At 37.8% G+C, this 18,492-nt stretch overlaps 1 protein-coding gene across 2 annotated transcripts in view; it reads right to left on the bottom strand.

The window, feature by feature from the left end:
- The window catches only part of PAK3 (p21 (RAC1) activated kinase 3), a 276,680-nt gene that overhangs the window by 40,251 nt on the left and 217,937 nt on the right, over window positions 1–18,492 (bottom strand). For both annotated transcript variants that reach the window (XM_058658938.1, XM_004590198.2), the window contains 3 exons: window positions 18,292–18,423; window positions 17,640–17,805; window positions 9,310–9,373 (listed from right to left, as the gene is read on the bottom strand). In XM_058658938.1, coding sequence (XP_058514921.1) covers window positions 9,310–9,373; window positions 17,640–17,805; window positions 18,292–18,423 — 362 coding nt within the window. The remainder of the gene's footprint in view (window positions 1–9,309; window positions 9,374–17,639; window positions 17,806–18,291; window positions 18,424–18,492) is intronic.

Here is an 18,492-nt window from a genome sequence, read left to right as displayed (position 1 = left end):
AAGTATCTGCAAAATAACTACCATGATATATTTACTTTCTCAGGAGTTAAAACTAAAAATAATTTACAGGGACAGAGACTGGAGGGTTGATTACACATCATCTAGTAGTAAAGTTTTCGTGCAATTATGGATGATTTAATGACATTCACATTTTACATAATGACATGATTGGCAAAGATCCAGATATTGCACAAAATTCCTTTGGCCAAATGTTATGCCCCGGAGGAAAATGATTTCAAGACTTGCTCTGTGTTGTCAGTTTCTGTTGGAGGGTAGCTGCATGGCTGATCTAAATTATGTAGAGATGCAACATACAACAAATGTACCTTGGTGTTATGTGGATATAGAATACATTGGCCAATGGACTATCCAGAATAGTTTTGTTTTGTCACATGCTTTGTTGCTACAGCTCCCCCTTTATCCATTTTCTCTTTTAAAAAAATCACCGTGGTGGCATTTTATTATATTGTTTTACTCCCAAACAAACGAATACAGCTGTGCTGGCAAGGGTAAAGGCACTCTCTCACAAATTGCTGATAGTGTTAAATGGGACAACTGCTATGGGAATAAGACATTCACATATCCTTTCATACAACAATTATCTGAGAAATTCATCCTAATGATAGATTTACACATATTAGAAATAGTTCATCTCTTTTTTCACTTTTTTGGAAATGAGCCAGTCCTAAAAAGAAAATATATGTTCTCTATGATATGCGAAAACTAATACACAGAACACACACACACACACACACACACACACACACATTTTGTAAGTGCTAAAGGCAGATTAGCATACTAGGAAATAATCTATGTATACAACATGCATTTTTTGACCAAAAATAATAATAGGATTCCCATTATAATTTTTAGTTATACTTTTACATTGTGGTACTTTATTTTCTTCCTTTCCCTATACTTGTCATTTCATGATATACTTATATATCAGAAAGTTAAGCTTGTAACAGTGAAATGAATGACTATGCCACAGCAATCACTTGGGGATTTATAATAGGATGAGAATATAGGGAGAAAGGCCGGGTGATGCAGGTGAAGGAATCATCCCCTATGCATGCAAATCTGCACTGTAGGAAATGGTTCATTTGTAAGGGTCCTCACTGAAGTTCTGTTTGTAACAGGAAAATATCAAGATCAAAATGAATGTTTAGCAATAGGGGCTTGATTAAATTAATTATGGTACATACATGTGTGTCTCTAGTATAAAATGCGGGTACATTACGAAACAAAGAGTTATGCAGTGTGTTACAACAATATGGTAAAAAAAAAATACCCTCAACACACAGAGAGAAAAAGAGAGAGAAAGAGAGGAAGAGAGAGAGAGAGAGAGAGGGAGAGAGAGAGAAATGCGCGCGCGTACACACACACACACACACACACACACACACACACACATAAGCTAAGGGGTTTTATTTTCTCCAAATATTTTCCCAAAAAAGAAAAATGGGCAGTAACTTTATTTTTGGATTCTTATAACATCTTTAAGGTAATGCGGTATTTCTCCATATTAATTTATTTTTACCCACAAAGTATAGTTTGTGACAGTATGATAAAGAAAAGATGTAGATAACTACTAAAAGTATGATCTCATAACCTCAAAGGCTAGATGTCATAAACAAACATTTAAAATATTCCTTGCAAAACTAACACAGTTAAATAGACTCCTATTAGCCAAGAACAGGACAGTCTAACCATCAAATGAAATTACAATAAATTCAGCTAAATAGAAATGGTTAAAATATAAAAAGCCATGAGATTATAAAGATATATTTTACATAAATGGGAACATCTTCTTCTCCATTTAGAAAATCAAAACATCTTCCATCAACCACTTCTGGGAGGAAGATGGGTACCCACTATAAATGTTGTGTTGGAAATCTAAAAATAAGCATTTAAGAAGTTTATACACAGCAAAGGAAACACTCAACAAAGAGACAACTGAAAGAATGGGAGAAAATATTTGTAAATTATGCATTCGATAAAGGAATTATATCAAAAAATGTCAAAGGAGCTCAAGAAACCCGACAACAACAAAGGAAGAGATCCAGTTAAGAAGTGGGCCAACAACATAAACAGGCATTTTCTCTCAGATGATGAAATGAAAATGATCAGCAGCTACATTAAATGATGTTCACAGTCACTTAGCCATCAGAGAAATATAAAGACCACAATGAGGTTTCATCTCACCACAGTTAGAATGGTTATCATATAGAAATCACAAAACAAGAAATTCTGGCAAGGATGTAGCAGAAAAGTTACCCTTACACACAACTGGTAGGGATGTAGACTACTCCTACGGAAGACAACATATACATTCCTCAGAAATCTCAAAAAGTATCTACTACATGACCCAGTCATAATACTCCTGGAAATTTGTTCAAAAGAAATGAAATCAGCATACAAAAGAGTTTATAAAAGCTCATTTCACAGCAGACAAAATATGCAATCAATTCAAATGTCCATTGACTGAGACCAGATACAGAATTTCTAAGTATAGATACATGATGGTATACTTCACAACCATAGAAAAGAGTGAAATTCTGTCTCTCACAACCAAATGGATACAACTGGAGACCATTTATGCTTTGAAATAAGCCACTGCCCCCCCAAACCAAACATTATGTGTTCCCTGATTTGTGGTAACTAATTATATAGATTACAAAAAAATTGAGATTTTCAGATTTGCTTATTTTTTACAGCCCTTGCCTATACTCCCGAGGAACAGTGGTTTTTCTGCTTACTATTTGTTGAATTCTTTATTTACAGAAGGGTTAAGCCTGTGATTATAAAGTAAATTGAATGCATGTCATTGCAAAGACTCAAAAAAAAAAAAAAAAAAAAACCAGAAAAGGAGGAGGTAGGATGTGAGGGAGGTAGGGTTGGGGGTGGGATTTATCATTATGCTCTCAAAATTGTATACATTGAAGACATGAAACTTGTTCTTACACAAAGTTTTCTTCAGTGTATGAGCCATATTTCAGGCTAACAAAAGAGCTCTAGCTGAAGAAGTAAAGTTCTTGGCAGTATTGGAAGTATTTTAGCTAATAATTGTAGAAGGAATGTCAGATTTAGGAAACAACTATTTTGCAGTTTTTAACAAAGTTGTTGATCTGACAAATAATCATTGGCAAATGAAAATACCCATGAAAGGCTGATGTGGAACTTGACATAGAAGAGGACAGAGAGGCATCCGCTGAACCTTGTGATCAATCTACTCATCACTGAAATATAGGGTAATTAGACTCTGTGTACAGCCTGATGTGCCAGAATATGATATGTGTACCATAATGTATGAAGCTCTCTCGCCAAAAGCTGAACCTGTAACTATATTTGAAAATGATTGTGTATTTCAAAAGAGTTAGTAGGAGACATTTTGAATGGTCCTAATACAAATGAATGATACATGTCTGAGTTGATGGCTAAACACACTGACAACTACACACTTAATACATGTATTGAAATAGATTGATGCAATAGTGACTGTTGCTGAAGGATTATACTATTGTAATAATATGGGGGGAAATGGGGCAGGGAAGGTGGGATGGATGGGGAAATTCCTGTTCATGTGGAACCATATCCCCCCCCCCAAATTAATTAAATAACATAAGAAAGAAATGTCACACTGTACCCCATAAAAATGTGTGTTTATTATTTGTTAATTACATGTGAAACCAGTGGCAGTTTCTTTCTGGAAGTGTGATTTTTGTAGGATAACTGAGGATTAAACGTCTTTGGCACCTGCTCAAAAATTACAATTGAACACTGTATCTTTGTTTCATAACTTAGCCCCAGTCTATCTTTTTAGCATTATTTCCTATTAACTCTTCTGCCAAAATGGACTTTTAACTCTGCGCACTAACAGTGCTGTTGATTAAATTCCTCTGCTCTTTATGATGTATATTCAACAAATGCTGCATATTTACTCTTCACAAGACACAGTTGCAGATCCTAGTGACAACCAAATGAATGAAACCTACAGTCTAAAGTGGGGATTTGCTTCCTTTCCTTCAGATGGAACTTCCCTTAGTCCCACTTGTTAAATTGCTACACCTGTTGAAGTCACTGCTCAAATGTATCCAACTCTAAGAACCTTTCACCATATTTCTTCCCTAGCTATAAGGTCATTTCTCTCTCCTTCCATGCCACAGTCCCCTGTAAATGCATTAAAATATTTATTGTATTGTGAACTATATAATAGTAGCATGCAGGTGTCTCTTTCCTTCCCAACGATTACTTCCTGAGAACTTACCTTTGTGTCATGTACTGTGTAAAGTACTTCAAATGCTTCCTTGCTCAGTTTTCACATCATGAAGCCTGAACTTGCTGCTAACTATGAGAAAATTGATGCTTAAAGAAAGTGATTTCCTACCACCTTGTGAGTTCAGAATCTCAGATTTTCCTTTTTCAAATTCTTTCAAGATTCCCCCTTTATCCCTCTATCGTCTTCGTAGCTTGAAGCAATTTTACATGTGTAGGCAAACTAAGATAGAATTGGTGAATGCATGCCAGCAGGGATGTAATCTATAGGACTTAGAAAGACAGCCAGGATTGCCAAAGATGGACTTACGGGGGAGGTAGTAGTGAAGATGAGTGAGTGCAAGTACAGGAGAAAAACATGAATGTGGGGAGGCTTTGTTTCTCTTTTGATGCAGATGTTCAGGAGGACCATGAAACTAGAGGTCACTGTGAACTAACTACCAGAACCCGTTTCCTGCTTCTCTGTGCTACACATAGAAGGTGCTTAATAAAACGTCACCAAATTTCAAAAGGTATTTATTAATTTAGTCCAAATCATCTCTGGGCTGTTTCCTGCAAAATAATTTTCATTATATTGTTCAAAGCAAAAGATAATATGATTCTGAAAGAAAAAAAGTATCTAACTTCCAGGTCATTCTCATTTCAGGAATATCTTAAAATGAATTGAAACATATTAATGAGAAATCTGTGAAGACAGCCTCACCTATATTTTTTCATTAAAAAAGAAAAAAAAAACACCCTAGCATTGCACAATCTGCTTAAAATGTCTGCACGTCGTAGCCAACTATAGAACACTTTTCACGGAAACCTAGTCAAACAATGTCAGTTTCAGCCTTTGACTCGCAGCAATGGCCTCAAGTGATTGGACATGCAATTCTTAACTTGATTTATGGAAGACCAAGGCCAGTTCTCTGGCCGTATGCCTGAATGCTGGGATGGCAGAAACTCATACTGGAAAAAACTAGTTTTCCAAGTAGATGAAGGTGATTAATGGAACGGTGGTTCTTCAATCCAGCTCCCAAGAGTTAGCTGTTGTGTTCCCTGGAGCTGAAAATGGAACGTTGACCCGGATTATTTGTGCCATCACATGATTCCTGACACCATTTTGAATGTCACCGTAACAATAGGTAAAACAATTAAAATTCCAGACTTCATGAAAAGAAAATCAAAACTCTACATATTGAGGGTAGAAAGACTACTTTGCCTAAGGCGAGTAATGGAGAAACATTTAAAGAAAAAATTTAATCCAGCTATTTTAATCTAGAATGAAAGAAATGAATATTTTGTTCGTTGACTTTACCATCTAAGAATGAACAATATACTAACAACAGGAGAAATAAAACTAATAAATTGATAAAATCACAGTATCTACTTTTGCTGTTGGACGATATCTTAGAAGCTATGTGAAAAACTGTATCTTGACTTTACAATAATTATGTGCATTTTGGATGTGTGTGTGTGTAAAAATGGGCAGTGGAAAATGAAGCCAACGCACATGAAGGCACTGCACGCTGAGGCAGTTGAAGCCATTCATTGTGACAGAAAAAGAGATGAAGCCACAGGGAGACAGAAAGTGCAAGTGAGACTTGTATGTATAGATGAATAGAGGAGAGAGGAAAGACACATTTCAATTAATTCAATAAATACTGAGGCAAAAACAAACTCTGAGATCGAGGTAGTAGACAGGGGAAGCTCTATAGTTCTGTGAGTGTGGCCAAAGGAAACCTGGCTGTTGACCATAACTTTGGAAAACTGTTTTTGAAGGCCTACTTAAGTGGAAAAACACTGTGGAGGCACCAAAGGAGACAAAAGGAGGAATAAAATATATTTTATACCTCTTAAGAAATTAAATTGGGCCTAACTGGTTTCCTCATTCCTTAAAACGATTAATTTGGGAATTTAAAATAGTCCTTTTTTCAATGACAAGTAGGATTTCTTCTTTGGCTTTTCATTTTAGATTATAAGGATTTTACAAAGGTACTGACAGAATTTTCCTCTTCAGCTTTAGAAAGGAGAGGCATAAATAATTGTGAGGGATAAATCCCTGTTACACACCAATTTGCTTGACAGCCTAATTGTATTCTTGGAAAAATTAGTATCGCTTCATTTACCTGGTATCTGGAAGATATTGGACACCAACCATCCCATACTTTTTTTTCCTTTCTAAATTTAATGCTCCTTTTGGCTTAATAGGATCTTAATGGTAATGAACAATTAAAACAAAATTATAGTATCTCTTATCCCCACTCCCCCAGAACAATACTAAGTAAACTACTTCATGAATAAATACCCTCCTTTAAACCCATAACTAGAAATGTAATATTAGAAATATTTTAAATGTCTTCTACTTAACATTAAAGTTTTAAATGGTAAAATTAGTTTTAATACCTTTATTTAACCTAAGTGTATACAAAATATTATTATCTCAACATCTAACAGACATAAACTTTATCAGTGAGCTTCTTTTTCATACTTTCTTTTTAAAATTACCTATGTATTTTCTACTGATCACATCACAATTTTTTATAAAGATTTATTTATTTTCACTGGAAAGGCAGATCTATAAAAAGGAGGAGAGAGAGAGAGAGAGAGAGAGAAAGATCTTCCATCTACTGGTTTGCTCTGCAAGTGGCCGCAATAGCCGGAGCTGAGTTGATCTAAAGCCACCAGCCAGGAGCCTCCTCCAGACCTGCCAATGTGTGTGTAGGGTCCCAAGGTCTTGGGTTATCCTCCACTGCTTTCCCAGTTCACAATCAGGGATCTGAATGGGAAGTGGAGCAGCCAGGATACAAACAGGCTTCCATATGGTTAAAGAGGGATAATTAGCTTGTTGAGCCATTGTACTGGGCCCGATCACATCATAACTTGGATTAACACTATTTTTCAAGTGCTCAGAGAATGAATGTGGTTAGTTAACTGCCAAATTGAACAAACACTTGTAGTGATAACTCCTATGTGCACTGTATATCCCTTCCTAGTGCTAGCTCTGCTAGAGAGCCAACTGGAATAGAAGAAATGTAAAATTCTGCTTTTGCTTTTAGTATACAAAATTGTCTTTTTGAAACTTGCCTTTGAGGTGTTTTGACTTTTGGGGCATGAAGAAAGTGAGTTGAAGTTGATATAAGGAATTAGAAAAGTACAGATTCCCTACTTGACAAGTTAACCAGATCACAGAGATTGAGACAAGAAACTCCAGTGAGCCAAGGTGCCTCGCACTTAGGTGAGTTGATGAGGCTCCTCTCAGTGTTTGCTTTATACCCTGAGTAGCCTGCTGGCAGGCACTCATCCCTGCAGAGTAAATTACTTTAGAGCTCACATCATCATTACCAATCGGTTTGTTTGACATTTAAGCATAGTGTCTGGCACATAGGTGGTGCTCAACAAATGTCTGCTAAACCATTAAGTGAGTTGAAATACAGTCATATTCTTATTTCCACTAGATATGCTTCAAATGCCTTATTGCCACACATGGTTAAGTGGTCACCCCATTAACCAATGTAGATATAGAACACCTCAGTCATCAAAACAAGTTCTACTGGATAACTTTGTTCTGGCGCAATAGGTGGAAATAACAGTTGGCCCATTAAGTGAAAGAGAGCCCCGTGCTTATCTTTTTGTGAGCTGAGTGAAAACATCAGTGATATTAATGAGAAACAAAGAAGCAAAAGCACTAATAGGCACATATTTTAGCCGCCTGAAAACCTAAAGTTTAACGAATGTCATCATGGTTTCCACTAGAAAAATAAATATGATCGTCTATTTCTCCCTGAGTTCCTGTCCCTATCTCAGGGTCATCTCATCTGCTTCTCCATCATGCACATTCCTCATGCATGCCCCAGTGCCTGACGAAGGTTTCCATTTATTTTGCTAGTCATGTTGGAAATTTCAAAAGAAGCTTTAATGCAAAAACTGGGAATGCAAAAGCAAGGAAAATGTAAAGCTCATGCAACATAAGGAAGCCTCTCTATAACACACACTTTTCTACATTAAAGATTTTCAGAAATAGGAAAAGAAACTCTAGATTCCCCATTGAAAATGACATGACTCTAATGGCTGATGGGCTAACACAGTTGTGCGGGCAAATGAACTTCATTCCACTCTTCCCAGTGCCTTGTCTCAGCCAGGACACTTCTGTGATGCCATCCAGGTTCCTGGCATTTAGTAATTGGTGGGCTTGATTCTCTGTCTCATTTTCCATTTAAAGGCACCCCTTAAGAACACTGCATTTCTTTTTCTTTTGTAAGTTTCTTCGTTTCGAACACTTTTGCCTACTCAGACCCTTTTACACTGAGGCTTGACAGACATACCTGGTTCCACTTGCCCTGCAGTCCTTGTGACTCTCAACTTTAGCTCTAGTGAATGAGCTAATGCCTTGGTCTTCATTTGTAGCTGATGATCCAGACTATCTTAGGAATTCTGCAAAGTTCAAATTCCTGGACCCCAATTTAGACTTCTAAATCAGATCTCTGGCAAAAGCAACTGGGAATCTTTAAAAAGTATACTGAGTGAAATGATGGACCCTGTGTCATTTGGGAATTATTGATCTGTTCTCTTCATACCCAGTCAACTTTGCCCACCTTTGGATCACTCAGTAAGGATTCCCCCACCCTCATTTGTTCACTTTCCTATTTGACAATGAAAAGAATCTTAACTGTAACATCTAGGCAGATGTAAAGGGGAGAGGTCTAAAGGAGATTTTCATACAAGCTAGAAGTTTCCATAACCCTACTGCCTTTCTAGAGGAAAAGCAGATTGAATTCAGATTCACATTGAATTGAACTCTCTGGGAACAAAATGTCCTTACAAAATTTCATTGTCAGCCCAACAACAGTGGACATTTTAGCAGGATGTGTTCTTTAGTTAATTAATAGTCAGTCTGCCAACTGGAAAAGCCAACACTGAGAAGGTGAAACACAAATATCATCCAGGAAGCGAGAATCATAATTCACCAGGAATATAATAAGCAATTATTGAATTTTAAGTGTGTTGCTTGTGTTCCCCTTTTGATATTTAAAATAATAATCAATGACTTACCCTTGGCCAATTTTTTCAAATCTTGTGTATTTTTTCTTTGGATCTCCAACACTCACAATGCTTCCTGAGATGAAAAAGGAATGAGGGAGAGAGAAGCAGAGAATAAAATTAATTGAAATTAATGACTTATTTTCCTTTATTTATTGATCAAAATAAACATTTAGAGTTAATGGCAAATAAAAAATACACTAATATTCCCATATTATTTCTATAGTTTATTACAAAAATACTATTTTAATTTGTTAAAATAGCAAAAATAATATATTACATCATATAATAATAACCCATGCTGCTTATATTCAAAATCAATGATATTTGGGGAATAAAAATGACTGGTCACAACCCAACTTATTAAAAGTTCTCATAAAATTATATTATAGTTTAAGAGATAGACATCTAAGATATTTAGAAATAAAAAGCCAAAAAGCCCAAACAAAACAAATCTAAGATATTTTATGTTGTAATAAAATCACTATCTTCCCCAAATAGCAATAAAGTTGAGCACTATGATCCATTTAAGGAGAATGGATCAAAATCTGAATTATTACTATGCATCTCATTCTCTCCTAAGGGCAATGGGAGACAGAGATGGGACTAATAAAGAACACAGCTGTACTATAAAATAATGAGGCTCATGACTATGTAAAAATGTATATCTCTGAACCGGTACCCTACTTGTGCTCCTAGAACTTGAACAACCTGAGATAGGATATACAGACCATAAAGATCAGTCATTTTCTCAGTCCAGGTGAACAGCTTCTAAGACGTTCTTTCATTCTGACAATATCTTTATGATGTCATTTTAGACCACTGTCATCATTCCAAGAAACCTTGGATTAGTTAGCAGTTACTTCTCCACACCTCCCCCTCAGCTTCCCAAACTATCCATAGTCAACTACTGATATACTGTTTCTACAGATTGGTCTAGACAATTTTTAACTAGTCATAAGGTACACATGAAATCTTTACTTTTTCGCATTTGGTTCTGGAACCAATATTTGGTTTGCTATTCAGAAAAGCAAAAGCACCACTCAGAATACTTGTTATTGCTCAGAGTAAATCCCAAAGAAGTAACAGTGACTCCTCAATACAGTGACCAAACAGGTCTAGAAAAATTCTTACAGCCAGCAGCATCATGGAAAAAGGGTTTTGCTTCTTAAGGGGATTACTTTTAAGAGTATCTATTTATATGCCTCTATCTCTTCTTTTTTTTTTTTAATAGAAATAGACATCAGTGATATTTGAGCTATATCTTTCTGACAATTGACCCAAGGAAATACAGTCTGATGGTATGAAAAGATTTATATTCAAGAGCTAATCAACAGAAGATCTTGAAATTCTCTCCTAATTGCCATTTCTATTTATCCCTTTCTTTCCTGCCCATGGACACTCTGATTGTTCAGGTCCTCAACATCTGTTGTTCAAACAATTTTATCAGTTATAACCTACTTAAGAGACTGCTTTCTATAGATTTATTTATGCTTTCTTCCCAAATTATCTTCTAAAATGTCTTTGGAATATGGTGACCACATAATTTTTATGTTGAGACTGTCTTGGATGGACTAAAATGTACTGTTACCATATTTCAGAATGATTTTGTTCCGCACTATAGACTCAACCTCATATTAACTAGGGCATTTCATACCCTTCATTGCCTAGTACCATAAGGCTCTTACCTAATCAGTAACTTCCTATTCTCCTACTCCTCCAAGTCTCCCCTTCTCCTTTCTTCCTTCCTCCCTCTCTCCCTTCCTCATATGGTAGATCTTACTGATGCTATCACTATCCAGTGCTTAGGTCTTATGCTCCTCGCCCTTCATGTATAACACATGAATTCTTATGCTTCATTTAAACACAACCTCAAACTTTTTCCTTTTTGAAATCTTTGCTGATGCCACTAACAAGACCTACATACTTTGCAAAGGCAGGAGCTTTGTCTTTTTATCCTGTAACTTCTGTGCTTGGATGGCAGTTGTCATTGAAAAAATATTGTTGAGTAAATAAATGAGAATGGCAAAATATGTGTTTAAGTATTAGACTGTGTGGTATGGACAATATGTCATGCTATGATAGACAATCAGCTACTTTCTGGGCTAGTGGACAACTTAATTCCAATCTCAAAAATACATTAGAATACTACAGAAAAAAAATCAGCTAAATATTTTGCTCATGGATTATCCATCAAGTTATTGGGGTTTTACTTTTTTTGCTTTTTTGTGATTCAAATTTATGTTTCAGTTATATTAAACAAGACTTTGGTAATACTCTTGTATTGCTAACTTTAGCCAATGATATCAATTTATCTTCTCTGTAGTTTGATTCAGAAATTCAGGAATGATCTTGATGGGTTGCTTAACATCACTGCCAACATGGTTTGCCGCTGCACCCTGGGCCTGTATTTATACTTTAGACATGGTTAGGGTCTTTTCATCATTATCACTTCAGTTGAGCCTCCATTACCTTTTTTCCTTGGCTACTCCTACCACTTCCTAACCTGACTCCCTGACCTCTGCTCACTCTGCTTAAGGCTCTGCATACACCCACATCAGCATGCTTGAAGTACAGGTGTGGCCATGTGATTTTCTGGCTCAGGATTGCCCAACACCTACAGGGTAAAGCCCAACATCCTCAGCATGACGTGAAGCGTTCCTGACGATCTGGCTTCTGCTTCATTTACCATCTCATGTTTCACTGTTTCACCACTGGAACCTTATGCTCTGACCATAACAAATCAATTGCAGCATATGCTCAGCTCCAGTCTGCTAGTTGAGTTTCCTCTCCTACAAAGTCAGTGTCATCCTTCATCACAGACTCCGTAGGAAAGTAACCTTAAATATATTAGAGTTTCCAGGTATGGTTTCAGGCCTTCTTTACATCCTCTGCCTCACAGGTCAATGTCATATTTTTTTCCATAGCACATTTCTGTTTTTGCTGTAAAACTCAGCTTAGATGATCCCTCTTCTAGGAAGACTTCCCTGATGTTTTGTAAGAAGTTAACAACTTCCCTTCTCTGTGCTACTACCAAATCCTGCCTCCCCCTGCTTTTCCCTCTCTTGCTTTAATGTATCATACATCTATTAGAAAGATCTTCTCCTTTTTGTGTTTTGTGTACTGAGGACAAAAGTCTCAGCTTATTCATCTCTGCACCCTCAGCTCCTCCTCACACAGCGCTGCGTATGAGATTTATTAAGTAAATCATTTCTGAATTAAATTCAAATAAAATTAGGCATTTCTTTTCTAAATGCCCCATTTCAAAAGAAAAGAGTTGGAGAATGTATTTTATTTGGAATAAATTTATATAGAATGCCACCAAGTTTGCAATTTCTGAGTTGTCACATTGTTTTTCAAATTATGTAAGATTTCTACACCCTGAGAGCCATCCTTATCCATATCAGTTCTTAATGTGTAGAAGCCTAGACCTATTTTTTTAAAAAATGAGATGATTTTAAAACGATGTGAAACCACAGGTTCTGAAGCAGTCAATAGTCGTCCAAGAGAGTCTTACTATTAACTTGCTGAACAAACTCTTTTCCATAGACTGACAAAGAACAAATAAGCCTCAGTCCAACCCACTTTCTGAATTACGACCAATTTCAATTGGCTGGATTCAGTTAATGAGGCTTTATGGTAGTAAATTATTCAAACTTTATTTCCATGATATGTAAGAAAAAAATATCCACTGGAAATAAATCGTTTCACAAGGATTACTAAAAGACAACTATTTTGATGAGCTTCAAATAAAATGGTGTCCCCACAGCCACTCCCCCTCACAGGAGAGTGTGTGCTGCCACCTACTGATGCAAGGCAGCTGCTTACAGTGCTTTGTTTACAATTTTCTGTCACAGCACAAGCATTTACAGGGATCTCTTTCATCACAGCCATTATAATTTGCTTTAATAAGTTATGATATGGAAAAGAAAAATACACACACACAGAGCAATTTACTAAATAAGAAACAAACCATTTACTTTTAAGGACGTGGTTTTAAGAACTCACTAAATGCAAGTATTTGAAAACAGCGTTTCTACAGTGGTTTTAGTGGCAGAAAAGTCTTGTCAGTAGCTTTGTCACCTTATAAAACTAAGCTCAACTCCCATCATTAAAAGAGTATTTCCCTTAGCATAATGAAGGTTTTTATTCCTGAAGAACAAAAATCCTTTTCTAAATGAATATTAGTGCTAGCTGAGAGTGAATCAGCCAAAGCAGTTTTTGAGTCGGGACTGCTGGGGTTGGGGAGGGACCAGAGGAGATGGTTGTGGGGCCCAGAGGAGAATGGCCAAAGACAAATTGCCTGCGTTGCACAATTTTGCTGACTGCGCCTTTTCAAAATGTTCAGCAAAATGCAGGGGTTTCTTTACTTTCCAGTAGAGCCAGACAGACCACAACGAACCAGCCAGACCCAGCCTATCTGTCTGTGTAAAACTGAAAGATGATCTGTTCATTTCAGCCATTAATGATCCCTTGGTCTGGGCCCCTCCATCGGTATCTGCTTGGAAGATGAACAGCCTGGTGGCTCCGTGGTTTCGGCTGCCCTCCTCCTAGTAATCAGATCCCTGAGGCTGGAGGCGAGGATGATTTAAGAGAGACTGTGTTTCCTCCTCCTCACGCTTGTGAGGTCCACTCGGGTATGAATTCCTCGCCACCCCGTCTCGCTCCATGCCTCCCTTCCTGCTTTCCTCAGCCTCGCAGCTTCTCTCCCCCTCTCTCAAGCTGCGATGGGGAGCTTGATTTCAAGATGGTCAATGATTTCTGTGCAGACAAGAGACAGCTGGGATTATTCCGGGGTTCAAACGTTTGGTTCCACTGCAGGACCTTACGCCCTTATTTTTTATACTGAACAATAGGTTAACTCACAATTGTTAAAAACAGCTTAATGCCCATTTTATACCACTGTTTGTGATTTTCACATTTTGTTAGTGTTCGTGTACCCCATTAGATAGGTAAAATCATCATGTATATTTTTCACATGAAGAAACAAAGTTGAGAGAGGTGAAACGACTTGCCTCAGGACCCAAGCTAGTCTGTCTATGACTCAGACTTCCAAGTTTGTCCCTGTATTTTCATAGTAAGGCTTTATACTTACGTAATACAATGAGAACTACTATTTACTGACCACTTGCAATGTATGAGGTGCTGTTGCTAAGTTTTTGCATGCAGTACTTTCATTTAAATATCATAAGGGTATGAGGCTCATGTTATTATTCTCACTTTCTAGATAAGGAATTGAAAACTCTGACATAACTGGCCCGAAGTGACAGCAGAAGCAATGGGGCTGATTTGAATCGGAGTGTTCTTACCTCTTTAGTCTTAACCACAGGGTGAGCTCCCTCAAATCCACCTGATAGGCATAATGCAAAAAATGTGGTTGTGATTCCTACCTCTGTTTGACAGATAATGAACTAAGCTCAGGAGGGTCGAGCAACTTCTCTGAGGTTACACAGCCTGTGAGTGGTAGAGGGCAAAGAGGAGATGGCACTGCAGCAGGAAGGCTCTGCTTCACAGTCCTCGAAGTACGGGCCAGCCTGGATCTGCCGTAGGAGAGAAGTACCCCCTTATTTCTCTGCACATTGTGCTTATCCAGGTCCATACGTCCCAGATAGGGCTGGCAGCACAGGTAGCTAGCTCACTGGCTGGATGGCGAGAAGATTCTCTCCAGGCCAAAGCATAATGTCCAACAGAGAGAAAGAGAGCCACTGAGGCTTAGTTAAAATGTCAGCTCAGTTAGTTTCTTGATCATGTTGCTCACTACAGAACAGAATGAAAAGTAGATCGTAAATGACACCGCTCCAGCAGTGTGACAGTCGGCAAGCAAAAGCAGACTGCAGCCTCAGAAACGATGTTTGTTTTGCTGTCAGCTAACTTAACAAGCTTCTACATGCTTTGTTCATTATAAAAAAAGGTGTTGCTGATCTGAAACAGTCACCAAACAACAATCAGAATAAACAGCGTGGGTCAGGTTTATGCGCACAGGAGGAAGAAATGGAGGCCATTCGTGGGATAATTGAAATGAAATTATAAAAAAAGAAATGAATTAGGCAATTCTTTTATTTGTTCCTTTCCTGTTATATAGAACTTGGGGTATGCAGAAATAAACTGAGTAATGAAAAAAGAGTTAACTTTGAAAGCAAAAAGCTCTACGTTCAAACTTTGACCTGATCAATTAAACTTTCAAAAGCTTGCTTTCAGTGATCCGTAGAGTGAGAACATTAACATGCACCACATAAGGAATTTCTGTGAAAGTCCTCTCCAGTAATGTATATAAAGCAGTTAGCACAGAAACTGTTCAGTAAATGAGGACTCTCACCTTTATTGTTATAGCAAGTGGATGGTATTAGCATTGGGGACATATTTAATTGTATGTAATAAAGTCAGTTTCCTAAAGTCCAGCGATTCCAGCTCTGAGCACTCACTGACAGCCGCAACCTTGGATTGCATCAGTGTGCATTGAAGCTTAACACTGTTGACATTTTAGGCTGAATACTGAAAGTGAACAGAGCTGCCACAGGCTTTATAAAATGTTAGGCAGCACTGCTAGCCTCTATCCACTAGATGGCAGTAGCACTCTTTAAATGCCTTTGGAGGACAAAATTGCCTTACCACCACCGCTACAGTGCCTCCTTGTGGCTTTTAATGGGAATTGCTTCTTTCCTTTTCTGAGGCCGATGGATTAAAAAAGAAGCGCAAGGAAATAACAAAGGCTCTTCTTTTCTATGCTCTAAGCACATAAAACTATTAAATCATGTATTCCAAAGAAAACTGCAAGCTTTTTGATGTCGGGTAGTGTTCTTTCTGTTGTGTTCTCCAAAGTTTCTTGCATTGACTAGACTGCGAGGATGGATTTGTCTGCTTTGTTTCTCATTTATTCACTCAACCTGCATATTCGGAGTGCCTCTATATAGCAGGAACTTACTTGGATGAAACCATAGGATAACGCAATACAAATTCTCTTCCCTGAGAGGTTCACAGTCTAGTGAATTGAGACAGACTAGTATGATGTAATATTTGCTATAATAAAGGAAATAAAGAAGAGGAATGGGGGACACTGCACAGATTTTTCCCTGAGGAAGCACCTTTTGAGAATGTTGCAGTATGTGTAAGAGTCAAACCAGAGCACTACTTCTTGTTGTCTAGACATTTGTCAGAAGTAGTATCAGTTTAATAACTATGCATTACAAACTTTTGAGTCTTCATTGGAAAAGTTGCTATTTGCCTTCTAGACCTGGAAATCTAAGTGGAATATGAATGCTTTGTAAAACTAGGGTGGAGCCCGTGTTGTTGTAGCATGGCAAACTGCCTCCTAGGACACCAGTGCTGTCACCCCATTTGACACTGGTTCATGTCATGGTTGCTTCACTTTGATCCGACTCCCTGTTAATGGTGTGGGAAAAGCAAAGGAAGATGGTCCAAGTGTTTGGACACCTGCCAGCTATGTGGGAGAGCTGGATGAAGCTCCTGTCTCCTGGCTTTGGTCTGGATTACTTTTGATTGTCGTGGACAGTTGTGAAATAAACATGGCCAGTTGTGAAATAAACATGGAAAGAAGAAATCTCTGTGTCTCTCCCTCTCTGTGTAACTGTCTTTCAAACAAACAAATTTATTTTTTATTGGAAAGTCAGATTTACAGAGAGAAAGAGATCCAGAGAGAAAGAACCGTCAGCTGGCTCACTGCTCGACTAACCACAATGACGGGAGCTGCGCTGATTTGAGGTCAGGAGCCAGGAGCTTCTTCTGGGTCTCTCTCTGTGGGTGCAGAATCCCAAGGCTTTGAGCCATCTTACTTTGCTTTCCTAGGCCACAGGCAGGGAGCTGGATGGGAAGTGGAGCAGCCGGGACACAAACCAGGACTCTTACCAGATGCTGGCACTTGCAGGTGAAGGATTAGCCAATTGAACCATCATGCCAGTCCCACAAATTAAGATAAACTGAACTAGGATAACAAGTGAGTATTCACAAGGGATACAAATATGTATGCTCCGATGTCACTGCGGAAGGAGTTTGCTAGTATTTGCACTTCTACCTCACTCGTTACATAGAATCACTCCCTAACCAAGGGAAAACATTACATTATTAGTAGTTATAATTCCTGAACAATTTTGTTGGATGTTGAGGTTGATTTGTTTTTCACATCTGATCAGTTCGGAAATTTTGGGATTAAAGCTAGCTCATCAGCCATTTTTATCTGGTTTGGATCTTAGAAAATGACAAACTTTTCACCTCATGACTTCAGGGAACCACAGCTCACACAATTCAGACTTCCAAAGGATCAATCACCATTGTCAATGATTTAGACAAAACCATCCCTGAGGAATGTAATGATGGGGAAAACTCACTTAGCTTCTCTAAGATCTCCTCATCGGTCATCTTGGATTTTTTCCTTTGCCGATCTGTGTTCCTGTACAAGGTGCTGGAGTTGGCATTCTCAGCTGAAGGTGGTGTGACCTCTTTATTTGGTATTGCTGGTGAAGCAATGGATTCAACCACAGAACGAGTATAGATCTATGAGAAGAATTCAGAAAGATACACAATTGAAACAGCAGGCCAATGAGAGAGCATGGAGCCAAGGCGCTGGCATATCATTGAATAAAGAAAAGTGGTTTTCTATTTTTTAAGTCATAAGTTGCTTCAAGTATCCTGCCCTTGAAGATGTTGGGTGCTACTCTTTTGAGGTCCATGCTAATTCTGACCTTGGTGCCAATGCATATGCAATTCTTCCCATCTAGTTCACATAGATTTCCTGCCCTGTCTTTGTTTTTCTACATTAGTGTAATTTAGCAGCTATTTCTGTATTGGTTCATATTATTTTCTGATTTTTATGTGCTACAGTGATATCTTTGAACAGTAACCCCCAAAACAAAACTGTAATCTTAGCACTTCAGTTCTGGGAAGTTGGGAAATGCCTAGTAGGTAATAGTTATATAACTCCATTCTAACTCTATATGACCCTTCTTTGGAGTCATTGGGAAACAGTCATTTGCAACTTACTGATTTTGTATGCTCTGGTCTTGGTGCAATAACTGGTGGGGGCTCATTGTCATCTTCTTCTTCTTCTTCCTCTTCATCTTCTTCTTCAGACACAGGAGGAGCCAAAGGAGGCTCAGATGCTGTTTTTGTACTCTTAGAAGAGAAATAAATTTTTTTAAATCACATGTTAATTCCTCATTTCTTTTCTTCAGAAATAAGACA

The sequence above is a fragment of the Ochotona princeps genome, chromosome X (genome assembly GCF_030435755.1).
Source record: "Ochotona princeps isolate mOchPri1 chromosome X, mOchPri1.hap1, whole genome shotgun sequence".
Taxonomy (NCBI): domain Eukaryota; kingdom Metazoa; phylum Chordata; class Mammalia; order Lagomorpha; family Ochotonidae; genus Ochotona; species Ochotona princeps.
This window is presented reverse-complemented; position numbering and strand designations above follow the sequence as displayed.